At 44.3% G+C, this 13,350-nt stretch overlaps 1 protein-coding gene across 1 annotated transcript in view; it reads left to right on the forward strand.

Moving 5' to 3' along the window:
* LOC111963222 (pleckstrin homology domain-containing family G member 3) overlaps window positions 1-5,392 on the forward strand; it is a 46,374-nt gene extending 40,982 nt beyond the window's left edge. The window contains exons 17-19 of the mRNA XM_023986526.3: window positions 248-358; window positions 2,022-3,510; window positions 3,630-5,392. Coding sequence (XP_023842294.1) covers window positions 248-358; window positions 2,022-3,510; window positions 3,630-4,453 — 2,424 coding nt within the window. The 3' untranslated portion in view covers window positions 4,454-5,392. The remainder of the gene's footprint in view (window positions 1-247; window positions 359-2,021; window positions 3,511-3,629) is intronic.
* The last annotated feature ends 7,958 nt before the right edge of the window (window positions 5,393-13,350 follow it).

Genomic DNA, 13,350 nt, shown 5'->3' on the forward strand with positions numbered 1-13,350 from the left:
AATGGGATTAAAATGGCCTGAACTTTGAATATCTGTAATATGAATGGCAGCTGTCTATATAATGTATGTACTGTCACACAGGTGCTTTACAACCCCATGCTAATCATTATTGTGACTGTCTAGAACCAGAGTATATAGCAATGTGATACTCCAATGTATGGTTTTTGGCCATGGTACCCCTGTGTAAGGCACGGTGTTCAACCTAAATGTGCTGCAGTCCCCTTCATATTGTGTTCTGCTGTCCCAGGATGAAGAACACTGTGCGGTTGTAGATGAGAAGAGACCAATGGGGGCGAGGATGGATACATTAACCCARGAGATCAGTGAAATGGCTACAGTGGAGGCCTTCACTGACCAGGTATGCAGAGTTTGGACTGGCTGGGTCAAAGTTAAATGATTTAATATTTTGAGGGGGATGGGAATTTTGAAAATATCCAGCAAGGAAGACTGGTAGTTGGTCCAAAAGATGAGCACTGTTCCGTTCAGATAATCCTCTTGGCATCTTAATAGGCTACAACCAGCGGGCATAGCTGCGGGAAGTAGGGGTGCTGCAGGACCCACTGAACGTAGTGCACTGGTGAGCCATTCGATCTAACAGATCCAGGGAATGCATGATATTTTGTATGTGCAACCTGTCAAAATAAGATGAAGAATGATCTGAATACTGTTTGGCTCTTTAGAAATTCATTTGCCGACCATCTTCGTRCATAGGCCTACTGGCATATTGTTCACCACCTGGGGAAGTGGAAACTCAAAACACTTAGCTAGATATGATCTTATTGCTAGATAGCTATGTAGGCTAATCGATTAACCTATCAGTAAATGTAGGCCGATGCCCTACAAAACCTTTCCAGTGCTAGGTCAAGGCTACTTGATGTAGGCCTATTCAAGCAAATGGCGCGCTCCGCTCCACAGGCATCAAAACCATACTACATAGACTAGCCTACTCCGATTGTAAAGTGGTTCCATGAACTCATTGAATTAAATTGTATACTCACAGAAAGCTGTGACTCCTCCTCATCCTCTCTGTAACTAGAACAACAGTAATGTAACATAATTACATTTTGAGCAACGGTCAGATGCTTGTGCTTAGAATGCATCTCTCCCTCTGTGCGCACAGTGGGGAGATGGGGTGGTTCGCTCACACATCAGCTGACAGCTAATGAAACAGGGACAGGCACATACTATCATAGCAGGAATCAATATAATGCATATGCTTTTACTGTTGAGCAAATTTTGGTTTTAGAACAACAAAAATTGCAGGTACATTGTGTAGCAAAATCACTGACTATTAGAACCCTAAATAAAATGGTTCGGTAAGAAGGCGGTGTCGGTAATTTTCGGGTTTATCATCCGAGCTCTTGGGGGTTGTGTATTTATGTCCTGTAAATGAGAACGTCCCCTCCTTCATGCTGTTGCCGCCTGTCATCTCTCACGGTGAGAAATGCAACATTTTGATATTGGGACGGGGAATATTTTTGATAGAACCTGCGTCTCCTGGGTGCTCTGTGGGACGGCTGGTTCCAAGCCGAGTGTGACAAGTTATTTTCATCCCTCCCTTATCTCCTTCTCGCAGCTCCCTGCTGCATTCCACTACACACACACACACACACACACAATCACAGCCAGACGGCGGTTGGAAATTAGTCTGTTATAACTGCACACTAGAGTGAAATTGGTGTTTTCAACTTTTTTGAAATTGCTACATTTTAATGCTGAGTTCAGCAGGGGTGTATGGCATGGCCCGTGGCAATTGTATCTGAGGAATTAGTTGTAAAGCTAAAAATGGAATCAAAATGTCCCACTATCCATTATACTGTCCTTTGACAGAATATTAGACGATATGTGCTACTATCAGAGGTCGTGGCTGCTGTAACAGATTAGCCTGATCATTTAACTCGGTTCATTGGTCAAATGCCAGATAATGACTTCGGATTTTAACATCAGCACCTGATGGCTTATCATATACATATTGCCTTAACCATCCTGATGTTAATATAGACTCTGTCCTCCTTATCCAGGTGTATGTGAAGGAGGTGCTTCCTCAAAGCAGTGCTCCTAAGGTAGTGGTGATGGAAGAGAGTGACGAGAACCCACCCCTATACACAGAGCCTGATGCCTTGCCCACCCTGCTTCCCAGACAGCTTGAGACATCTCAGACACCGGAGCTTGAGAAGAGGAAAGAGGAAAGGTACAAAGAAGGAGAAGAGAAGGAGAGTGACTGCTCTGCCCACCAACAGGATGTGATTAACTCCTCATCAGCGACCAATGGAGAGTGTTCAGAGTTGGATGGGGCGGTGCGGACTGAGCCCAGCAGCATTCTACCTGCCTCTGTGTTGGACCAGGCCAGTGTAATTGCTGAGCATTTTGTCAGCAGCCTGTCCCGGAGAGGCAGCCTGGTGGTCTCAGAGGAGCTGCGTTCCCTGGGCTGCCCCTCACCTCAGCCGGGCAGCAGGAGCAGCAGCAACCCCTGTCTGAGCACCATGCTCCAGGAGAAGGCCCAGACTCTGGTCAACTCCACCCCAGAGCCCCCACTGCTCCTGGAGGCCAACACCTCAACGCCTGACCCTAGACCAGACCATCTCATGGAGGTGGAGCGCCAGTTCACTCTCTCCAAGCAAGACCGGATACTCATCCACAAGATCAGGAGGTACTACGAACATGCTGAGCACCAGGACGCCAGCTTCAGCATCACACGCAGGGAGAGCCTGTCCTATATCCCTGCAGGCCTGGTCAGACACCTGAGCCGGCAGCTTAACGGCAAGGACCAGGCGGTTCCAGGGCACCGGAGGAGCTCCCCGAACATCCGGCCCACCTTTTGGTCAGCTTTTGACCTCCCTGGCATAGAAAAGGAGCAGAGGACTAATACTACCCCTGTGCTGGAGCCACAGAGAGCTGCAGACCCAAAGCCCAGGTCCCAGAGTGTCAATGATGCTCCTGTTGGAGATGAGGAAGAGTTCTTCAGACCCTCCTCGGACATGGTCCAAGTGTGGCAAGAGATAGATGTCAATGGGACCTTTGAGGAACCCAAGGGTTCCAATGGTACAGAGGAAATTTTCCATCCCRGATCACATCTATCCCGGAAGGGGGGAACCAGCAGAGATAGCCCTGAAGCAGAGTACATCGAGCCCATGAGGATCCTGGAGGAGTCAGACACGGGCAGTGTCTCAAAGGAATCCCCAGTCCCATTACCTGTCATAATCACCCCAGACCCCTTCTCAGGGCATGAGTCCTGCCAGAATAAGATTCCCAAGTCCTGGGAGAGTGGCGGGGTCAGTAGCGCTCCCATCCCCAGGATAATCAGTCTGTGTTCAGAGGTAGATGAGGACCTGATCCTGCAGGACATGGAGAAGATGAAGAACAAGGTGTTCCAGCTGGCCCGCCAGTACAGCCAGCGCATCAAGAACAGCAGGCCTGTGGTGAGGCAGAGGAACAGGGAAGCTGAGAAACACCTTGCCCCCAAGAACCTGCCAGCTGTCTACGAGGAGAAGGTCCAAAAGAGAGACTGGGGTAAGCTTTTTTGTTTTGTTTTTTTGATCAGTTATGATTTGATGTGATGCTCTAATCTGTAAAACTGAAATTATAAAACCGCTGTCCCTTTTCTATACCCTGTTTTTCTGTGTATGCAGGTAGAGCTAACCTGATGCTGTCACTCAACTCTTATGAGCAAGTGGTCGTGCATGAGCTGAGGACCCCAAGCCCAGCCCCAAGCCTCAGTTCTGGGGCCAGCTCACAGGTCACGTCCCCTTGTCCCAACGGTCCTCCGAGCCCAGTGCAGACAGAGATTTTCCACTGGCCACATGTCCAGGAGCTGCGCTCTAAATACACTGACCCCAGGCTGGACCCAGGTTCCTCCCATGCCTCACCTGTCAGCCGTAGCTACTCCGTCCCTGAGAGGATGGAGAGTTGCACTGAGGGGTGCAGCACCTCATGGAGCCCTGCTGGCTATTCATCCAGCTGCAACGGCTCCACAGAAATGAACAGTGCCCTAACAGACTCCCTTGAGACTACGTCATCCATGGCCCACCGGGGTGTGGGCTCTGTGGGGAAGGCTAAGCCCCAGCCCCCGCTGTGTAGGTGGAACTCTTTGGATCACATGCTGGGAACACTGCCTCTACATGAACTGCAAAACCTCCAGGTGCCCACGAGGAGCTGTTGCGTGGCTGGTCAGACCACCCTGCCCAACGAGAACAAGGTAATTATAGTGGAGAGGGTTCCTGGCGCAAGGCCTGTGGAGACTGGAGGGAAGGAGAGTGTAGAGGAGGAAGGCACTAAAGGAAAGGGCCAACTCAAAATCCTGAAAAGCCTCGACTACCAGTACTGTGCCAAAGGGTCTCCACTGACTTCAGGCAAAAATACTGAGGGTAGTCTGGTAAAAAACTTACGGGTGAAATTCCAGAACTTGGGTTCAACACATGAACACTTGAAAACTGTGAAGACCATGCCTATTTGATTGCATTCTGTAAATCATGAAACAAGCCTTCTCTTACCTAAAACATGAAATTGACATTGATACATATGAATATTGTCATTTAGCCAGTAACTACTGCCACTGTTTTATGATTTCAATTTGGTGAAATAATTTTCTACTTCCTTTTTGTTGGTATTTTCTCACATCGGATACTGGTATGATATGTGGTTATGTAACTTCTGGTGTTATTGGGGATATTGAGCTATCAAGAGCACCCCATGGGAAATTGTGACTTTGTAAAATGTGTAAATACGTGTACATTTCTCTGGTTCTTACACCACCATGTAATGTGTATATGTAAAGAGAATGAGTATGTTTATATGGAAAATGGTTTTGTTTTATGTTTGAGGGAAAAGAATGTTAGTGTTAGAGTGTAAATCTGTCCAGATTACCACTTTTCTTCTTTCTTTTGCTGTATCACTTAATCTTTTCTCCCACAATGCAATGGTCACCCTCCATTTGTGATTCAATTGTAAGGGTCATAAGCAAGGAAATGGTGAAAAGAGGATTCGGGAAATGAACAATTAATATATAAAGGGGAGTAAATCTGGAAGGCTGTGCCACCATCTAAGTGATTACTGCAGATTTACAATCAAGACGGCGCCATTAGGACTTGCTCGTCCCTATTTGACCTTTGACCAAAGTGTTTTTCCCTTAGTTTTGTCATAATGGGAGAGAGATGGTCTGTGCTGTTTACTATTCAGCCCACTGTGCCACATTTAGCACCATCATTGTTTTCATACATCACTGGAACTGTTTTTCTGATTATTATATATTTCCTTTCTTGTTATTTATGAAATGATCCTCGTCTTCATACGAATATTGACCAATACAGTCGTAGACTTTTCCATTCCAGAAACTACACAGAATAATTTAATGCTTGAAATGGCATATTCTCAATAAAATCTGATATTAAACATACCTAAATTTGTGGTTTCTTTGTCAGTGGGAAAAATGATCTAATATGAAAAATTAAGGAAACTTTTTTCAGTTGATTGTCGCTCAGAAAGTCCATATTTGGACATAACTGTTGCAGAGCTGTAATGGGAGTTAGAATCTTAGCTTCCTGGGCATTAGAGGAGACAAGCCATACTCATCGTAGACATCTTTAACAGATACCGTGGCAGATGGAAACCTGGTTTGTCTGAGGTCCCATTAGGCTGTGTCTAGACTTGACAGTTCATGCCTCTTTAGTATTCTGATCATGGAATTCCGAAAGCGTCATGCTTCTATATACACCTACATTTACACTGAACAAAAATATAAACGCAACATGTAAAGTGTTGGTTCCATGTTTCATGAGMTGAAATTAAAGATTCCAGAAATGTTCCATATGTTCAAAAAGCTTTWMTCTCAAATTTTGTGCACAAATTTGTTTACATCCCTCTTAGTGAGCATTTCTCCTTTGCCAAGATAACCCTGACAGTTGTGGCATATCAAGAAGCTGATTTAAACAGCATGGTCATTACACAGCTGCACCTTGTGCTGGGGACAATAAAAGACTACTCTAAAATGTGCAGTTTTGTGTCACAACACGATGCCACCGATGTCTCAAGTTGAGGGAGCTTGCAATTGGCCTGGTGACTGCAGGAATGTCTACCAGAGCTGTTGCCAGGTAAATTAATGTTAATTTCTCTACCATAGTCACCTCCAACGTCGTTTTGGAGAATTTGGCAGCACGTCCAACCGACCTCACAACCGTAGACCGTGTGTAACCATGCCAGCCCAGGACCTCCACATCCTGCTTCTTCATCTCCGCTGTCATTTGAGACCAGCCACCCGGACAGCTGATGAAACTGAGGAGTATTTCTGTCTGTAATAAAGCCCTTCGTGGGGAAAAACTAATTCTGAGTGGCTGCCAAGTGGGTGGGTCTATGCCGTCCCAGGCCTACCCATGGCTGCATCCTGCCCAGTCATGTGAAATCCATAGATTAGGTCCGACTGAATTCATTTCAATTGACTGATTTCCTTATATGAACTAACTCCGTAAAATCATTGAAGTTGTTGCGTTTTATATTTTTGTTCAGTATAATATACACTGTGTCCACAGTGTATCCAGATTCCCTTTTCCCATGCTACATTCAAATGCCAGTATACATTCTACAAATAGTGGAACAGGCAAAACATGATATCACCACATCTGATGGCAGTAGCTCTACTGTAGCTAACAAGCCAGCTAACATCTGTAGCTAGCAAGCAATGCTTAAGGCATTGCAAACGGGTTAGCATAACTCGTTTCTAAATACTAGCTAGCATTTTGAGGCCACCAAACACGTTCCTCACAAGTTAGGAACATATTTTCTCCAACATTATAATGAAAAGGTGCCTCTAGGTCCCAAAACACAAGTTTTCTGGAGACTTGTGGGAGGAGTGCCGACTACGTCGCCCACTGGATGCGCTTTCGGTAGCCTTATTGCGTCCAGAAATCCTCCATGACCACCACCTAAGGTGGTCAGCCAGATCTGAACACAATCAGACCACAAAGTGATTTTTGTGCGTCTCGACCTGTCTTTTCAATGCAATCGCCATACTCTGATAGCAGAAGTCACGTGTCAAGTGTAGACATGTTACACGCTAGACACTGCCATGGAGAAAAACTGAGCATAGATTTGTGACTCATGGTATTACCATTACTAAAAACTGTGTCTCTAACCTAAACCATTCAAAATATATGAATTTGGGGAGTTTCTCCCATTCTTCTCTGCAGATCCTCTCAAGCTCTGTCAGGTTGGATGTGGAGTGTCACTGCTCAGCTATTTTCAGGTTTCTCCAGAGATGTTCGATCGGATTCAAGTCCGGGCTCTGGCTGGGCCACTCAAGGACATTGAGACTTGTCCCGAAGCCACTCCTGTGTTGTCTTGACGGTGTGCTAAGGGTCATTGTCCTGCTGGAAGGTGAACATTCGCCCCAGACTGAGCACTCTGGAGCAAGTTTTCAATCAAGGATCTCTCTGTACTTTGCTCCGTTAATCTTTCCCTGACTAGTCTCCCAGTCCCTGCCGCTGAAAAACATCCCCACAGCATGATTCTGCCACCACCATGCTTCACCATAGGGAGTGTGCCAGGTTTCCTCCAGATGCTTGGCTTACAGGCCAAAGAGTTCAATCTTGGTTTCATCAGACGAGAGTCTTGTTTCTCATGGTCAGAGTCCTTTTGGGAAACTCCAAGTGGGCTGTCATTCGCCTTTTACTGAGTGGCTTCCGTCTGGCCACTCTACCATAAAGGCTTGATTGGTGGAGTGCTGCGGAGATGGTTGTCCTTCTGGAAGGTTCTCCCATCTCCCCAGAGGAACTCTGGAGCTCTGTCAGAGTGACCAATGGGTTCTTAGTCACCTCCCTGACCAAGGCCCTTCTCCCCCGATTGCTCAGTTTGGCCAGGCGGCCAGTTCTAGGAAGAGTCTTGGTGGTTCCAAACTTCTTCCATTTAAGAATGATGGAGGCCACTGTGTTCTTAGGGACATTCAATGCTGTAGACATTTCTTGGTACCCTTTCCCAGATCTGTGCCTGGACACAATCCGGTCTCTGAGCTCTACTGACAATTCCTTCAACCTCTTGGCTTGGTTTTTGCTCTGACATGCACTGTCAAATGTGGGACCTTCATATAGACAGGTGTGTACCTTTCCAAATCATGTCCAATCAATTGATCATCTCAAGGACGATCAATGGAAACAGGATGCACCTGAGCTCAATTTCCAGTCTCATAGCAAAGGGTCAGAATACTTATGTAAATAAGGTATTTGTTTTTTTATTTTGAGTACATTTGCAAAAAAATTCTGAAAACCTGTTCACGCTTTGTCATTATGGGGTATTGTGCGTAGATTGCTGAGGATTTAAAAATATATATATTTTAGAATAAGGCTGTAACAACAAAATGTGGAAAAAGTCGAGGGGTCTGAATACTTCCCGAAGGCGCTGTATATCTTGATTAGATAAGCATGCTTTACGGTGGGAACCACATGCGGAGTTCATCGGGTCTCATGAGGACCGCCTGCAGAGGATATGTTTATTAGAGTTACCAGCCTCAGAAATGGCAGCCCAAATCAATGCTTCACAAAGTTAAAGTAACAGACATCTCAACAACTGTTCAGAGAAGACTCCATGAATCAGGCCTTCATGGTCGAATTGCTGCAAAGAAACCACCACTAAAGAACACCAAAAGAAGAAGAGACTTCCTTGGGCCAAGAAACATGAGCAATGGACATCAGACCGGTGGAAATTTGTCCTTTGGTCTGGAGTCCAAATTTGATATTTTTGGTTCCAACCGCCGTGTCTTTGTGAGACGCAGAGTAGGTGAACGGATGATCTCTGCATGTGTGGTTCCCACCGTGAAGCATTGAGGAGGAGGTGTGATGGTGCTTTGCTGCTGAATCTGTTGGTTATTTATTTAGAATTCAAGGATCACTTAACCAGCATGGCTACCACAGCATTCTGCAGCGATATGCCATCTGATTTATGCTTAGTGGGAACATCATTTGTTTTTCAACAGGACAATGACCCAACACACACCCAGGCTGTGTAAGGGCTATTTTTACCAAGAAGGAGAGTGATGGAGTGCTGCATCAGATTACCTGGCCTCCACAATCACCCGACCTCAACCCAATTGAGATGATTTGGGATGAGTTGGACCGCAGAGTGAAGGAAAAGCAGCCAACAAGTGCTCATCATATGTGGGAACTCCTTCAAGACTTTTGGAAAAGCATTCCTTATGAAGCTGGTTGAGAGAATGCCAAGAGTGTGCAAAGCTGTCATCAATACAAAGGGTGGCTACTTTGAAGAATATCAATTATATTTTGATTTGTTTAACACATTTTTGGTTACTACATTATTCCATATGTGTTATTTCATAGTTTTGATGTCTTCACTATTATTCTATAGAAGAAAAATAAAGAGAAACCCTTGAATGAGAATGTGTCCAAAGTTTTGACTGGTACTGTATATGTATACAGTTGTAGTCGGAAGTTTACATACACTTAGGTTGGAGTCATTAAAACTCGTTTTTCAACCACTCCACAAATTTCTTGTTAACCAACTATATTTTTGGCAAGTCGGTTAGGACATCTACTTTGTGCATGACACAAGTCATTTTTCCAACAATTGTTTACAGACAGATTATTTCACTTAAAATTAACTGTATCACAATTCCAGTGGGTCAGAAGTTTACATACGCTAAAATGACTGTGCCTTTATACAGCTTGGAAAATTCCTGAAAATTATGTCATGGTTTTAGAAGCTTCTGATAAGCTCATTGACATAATTTGAGTCAATTGGAGGTGTACCTGTGGATGTATTTCAAGACCTACCTTCAAACTCAGTGCCTCTTTGCTTGACATCATGGGAAAATCAAAAGAAATCAGCCAAGACCTCAGAAAAAGGTACCATGTTCATCTGTACAAACAATAGTACGCAAGTATACACACCATGGGACCACGCAGCCGTCATACCGCCCAGGAAGGAGATGCGTTCTGTCTCCTAGAGATTAACGTACTCTGGTGCGAAAAGTGCAAATCAATCCCAGAACAACAGCAACCTTGTGAAGATGCTGGAGGAAACCGGTACAAAGTATATATATCCACAGTAAAACGAGTCCCATATTGACATAACCTGAATGGCCGCTCAGCAAGGAAGAAGTCACTGCTCCAAAACCGTCATAAAAAAAACCAGACTACGGTTTGCAACTGCACATGGAGACAAAGATCGTACTTTTTGGAGAAATGTCCTCTGGTCTGATGAAACAAAAATATAACAGTTTGGCCATAATGACCATCTTCATGTTTGGAGGAGAAAGGGGGAGGCTTGCAAGTCGAAGAACACCATCCCAACCGTGAAGCACAGGGGTGGCAGCATCATGTTGTGGGGGTGCTTTGCTGCAGGAGGGACTGGTGCACTTTACAAAATAGATGGCATCATGAGGCAGGAAAAATATGTGGATATATTGAAGCAACATCTCAAGACATCAGTCTTGCTTGGTCGCAAATGGGTCTTCCAAATGGGCAATGACCCCAAGCATACTTCCAAAGTTGTTGCAAAATGGCTTAAAGACAACAAAGTCAATGTATTGGAGTGGCCATCACAAAGCCCTGACCTCAATCCTATAGAACATTTGTGGGCAGAACTGAAAAGGCGTGTGTGAGCAAGGAGGCCTACAAACCTGACTCAGTTACACAAGCTCTGTCAGGAGGAATGGGCCAAAATTCACCCAACTTATTGTGCCAAGCTTGTGGAAGGCTACCCTAAACGTTTGACCCAAGTTAAACAATATAAAGGCAATGCTACCAAATACTAATTGAGTGTATGCAAACTTCTGACCCACTGGGAATGTGATGAAAGAAATAAAAGCTGCAATAAATCATTCTCTCTACTATTATTCTGACATTTTACAATCTTAAAATAAAGTGGTGATCCTAAAATAAGGAATTTTTACTTGGATTAAATTGGAATTGTGAAAAACTGAGTTTAAATGTATTTGGCTAAGGTGTACGTAAACTTCCGACTTCAACTGTATATACAGTGGGGAGAACAAGTATTTGATACACTGCCGATTTTGCAGATTTTCCTACTTAAAAAGCATGTAGAGGTCTGTAATTTTTATCATAGGTACACTTCAACTGTGAGAGACGGAATCTAAAACAAAAATCCCGAAAATCACATTGTATGATTTTTAAGTAATTCATTAGCATTTTATTGCATGACATAAGTATTTGATACATCAGAAAAGCAGAACTTAATATTTGGTACAGAATCGTTTGTTTGCAATTACAGAGATCATACGTTTCCTGTAGTTCTTGACCAGGTTTGCACACACTGCAGCAGGGATTTGGCCCACTCCTCCATACAGACCTTCTCCAGATCCTTCAGGTTTCGGGGCTGTCGCTGGGCAATACGGACTTTCAGCTCCCCAAAGATTTTCTATTGGGTTCAGGCTGGAGACTGGCTAGGCCACTCCAAGACCTTGAGATACTTCTTACGGAGCCACTCCTTATTGCCCTGGCTGTGTGTTTCGGGTCGTTGTCAACTGGAAGACCCAGCCACGACCCATCATCAATGCTCTTACTGAGGGAAGGAGGTTGTTGGCTAAGATCTCGCAATACATGGCCCATCCATCCTCCCCTCAATACGGTGCAGTCGTCCTGTCCCCTTTCAGAAAAGCATCCCCAAAGAATGATGTTTCCACCTCCATGCTTCACGGTTGGGATGTGTGTCTTGGGGTTGTACTCATCCTTCTTCTTCCTCCAAACCACGGCGAGTGGAGTTTAGACCAAAAAGCTCTATTTTTGAATCATCAGACCACATGACCTTCTCCCATTCCCTCTCTGGATCATCCAGATGGTCATTGGCAAACTTCAGACGGGCCTGACATGCGCCTGCTTGAGCAGGGGGACCTTGTGTGCGCTGCAGGATTTTAATCCATGACGGCGTAGTGGTGTTACTAATGGTTTCTTTGAGACTGTGGTCCCAGCTCTCTTCAGGTCATTGACCAGGTCCTGCCGTGTAGTTCGGGCTGATCCCTCACCTTCCTCATGATCATTGATGCCCCACGAGGTGAGATCTTGCATGGAGCCCCAGACCGAGGGTGATTGACCATCATCTTGAACTTCTTCTATTTTCTTCTATTTTCTAATAATTGCGCCAACAGTTGTTGCCTTCTCACCAAGCTGCTTGCCTATTGTCCTGTAGCCCATCCAGCCTTGTGCAGGTCTACAATTTTATCCCTGATGTCCTTACACAGCTCTCTGGTCTTGGCCATTGTGGAGAGGTTGGAGTCTGTTTGATTGAGTGTGTGGACAGGTGTCTTTTATACAGGTAACAGGTCAAACAGGTGCAGTTAATACAGGTAATGAGTGGAGAAACAGGAGGGCTTCTTAAAGAAAAACTAACAGGTCTGTGAGAGCCGGAATTCTTACTGGTTGGTAGGTGATCAAATACTTATGTCATGCAATAAAATGCAAATGAATTACTTAAAAATCATACAATGTGATTTTCTGGATTTTTGTTTTAGATTCCGTCTCTCACAGTTGAAGTGTACCTATGATAAAAATTACAGACCTCTACATGCTTTGTAAGTAGGAAAACCTGCAAAATCGGCAGTGTATCAAATACTTGTTCTCCCCACTGTATATATATACACACACACACACATTATTCACACCCCTTGACTTTTTCCACATTTTGTTGTTACAGCCTGAATATAAAAGGGATTGTGTGGCCTACACACAATACCCCATAATGTGAAAGTGTAATTGTTTTTCGAAATGTTTACAAATGAATTAAAAGCTGAAATGTCATGCGTCAAGAAGTATTCATCCCCTTTGTTATGGCAAGCCTAAATAATTTCAGGAGTAAAAATGACGTTAAGTTGCATGGACTCACTATGTGTGCAATAATAGTGTTTAACATGATTTTTGAATGTCATCTCTGTACTCACTGTACATCTATCTGTAAGGTCCCTCAATTGAGCAATGAATTTCAAAATCAGATTCAACCACAAAGACCAGAGAGGTTTTCCAATGCCTCAACAAAGGGCACCTATTAGTAGATGGGTAAAAATAAAAAGCCGACATTGATTATCCCTTTGAGCATGGTGAAATTATTAATTACAATTTGGATGGTGTGTCAATACACCCAGTCACTCCAAAGATACAGGTGTCCTTCCTAACTCAGTTGCTGGGGAGGAGGGAAACCGCTCAGGGATTTCACCATGAGGTCAATGGTGACTTTAAAACATGGCTGTGATAGGAGAAAATGAGGATGGATCAACTACATTGTAGTTACTCCACAATACTAACCTAACTGACAGAGGGAAAAGAAGGAAGCCTGTACAGAATAAAAAATATTTCAAAACATGCATCCTGTTTGCAAAAAGGCACTAAAGTAATACTGCAA

Source organism: Salvelinus sp. IW2-2015, linkage group LG4q.2, assembly GCF_002910315.2.
Source record: "Salvelinus sp. IW2-2015 linkage group LG4q.2, ASM291031v2, whole genome shotgun sequence".
In the NCBI taxonomy this organism is placed as follows: domain Eukaryota; kingdom Metazoa; phylum Chordata; class Actinopteri; order Salmoniformes; family Salmonidae; genus Salvelinus; species Salvelinus sp. IW2-2015.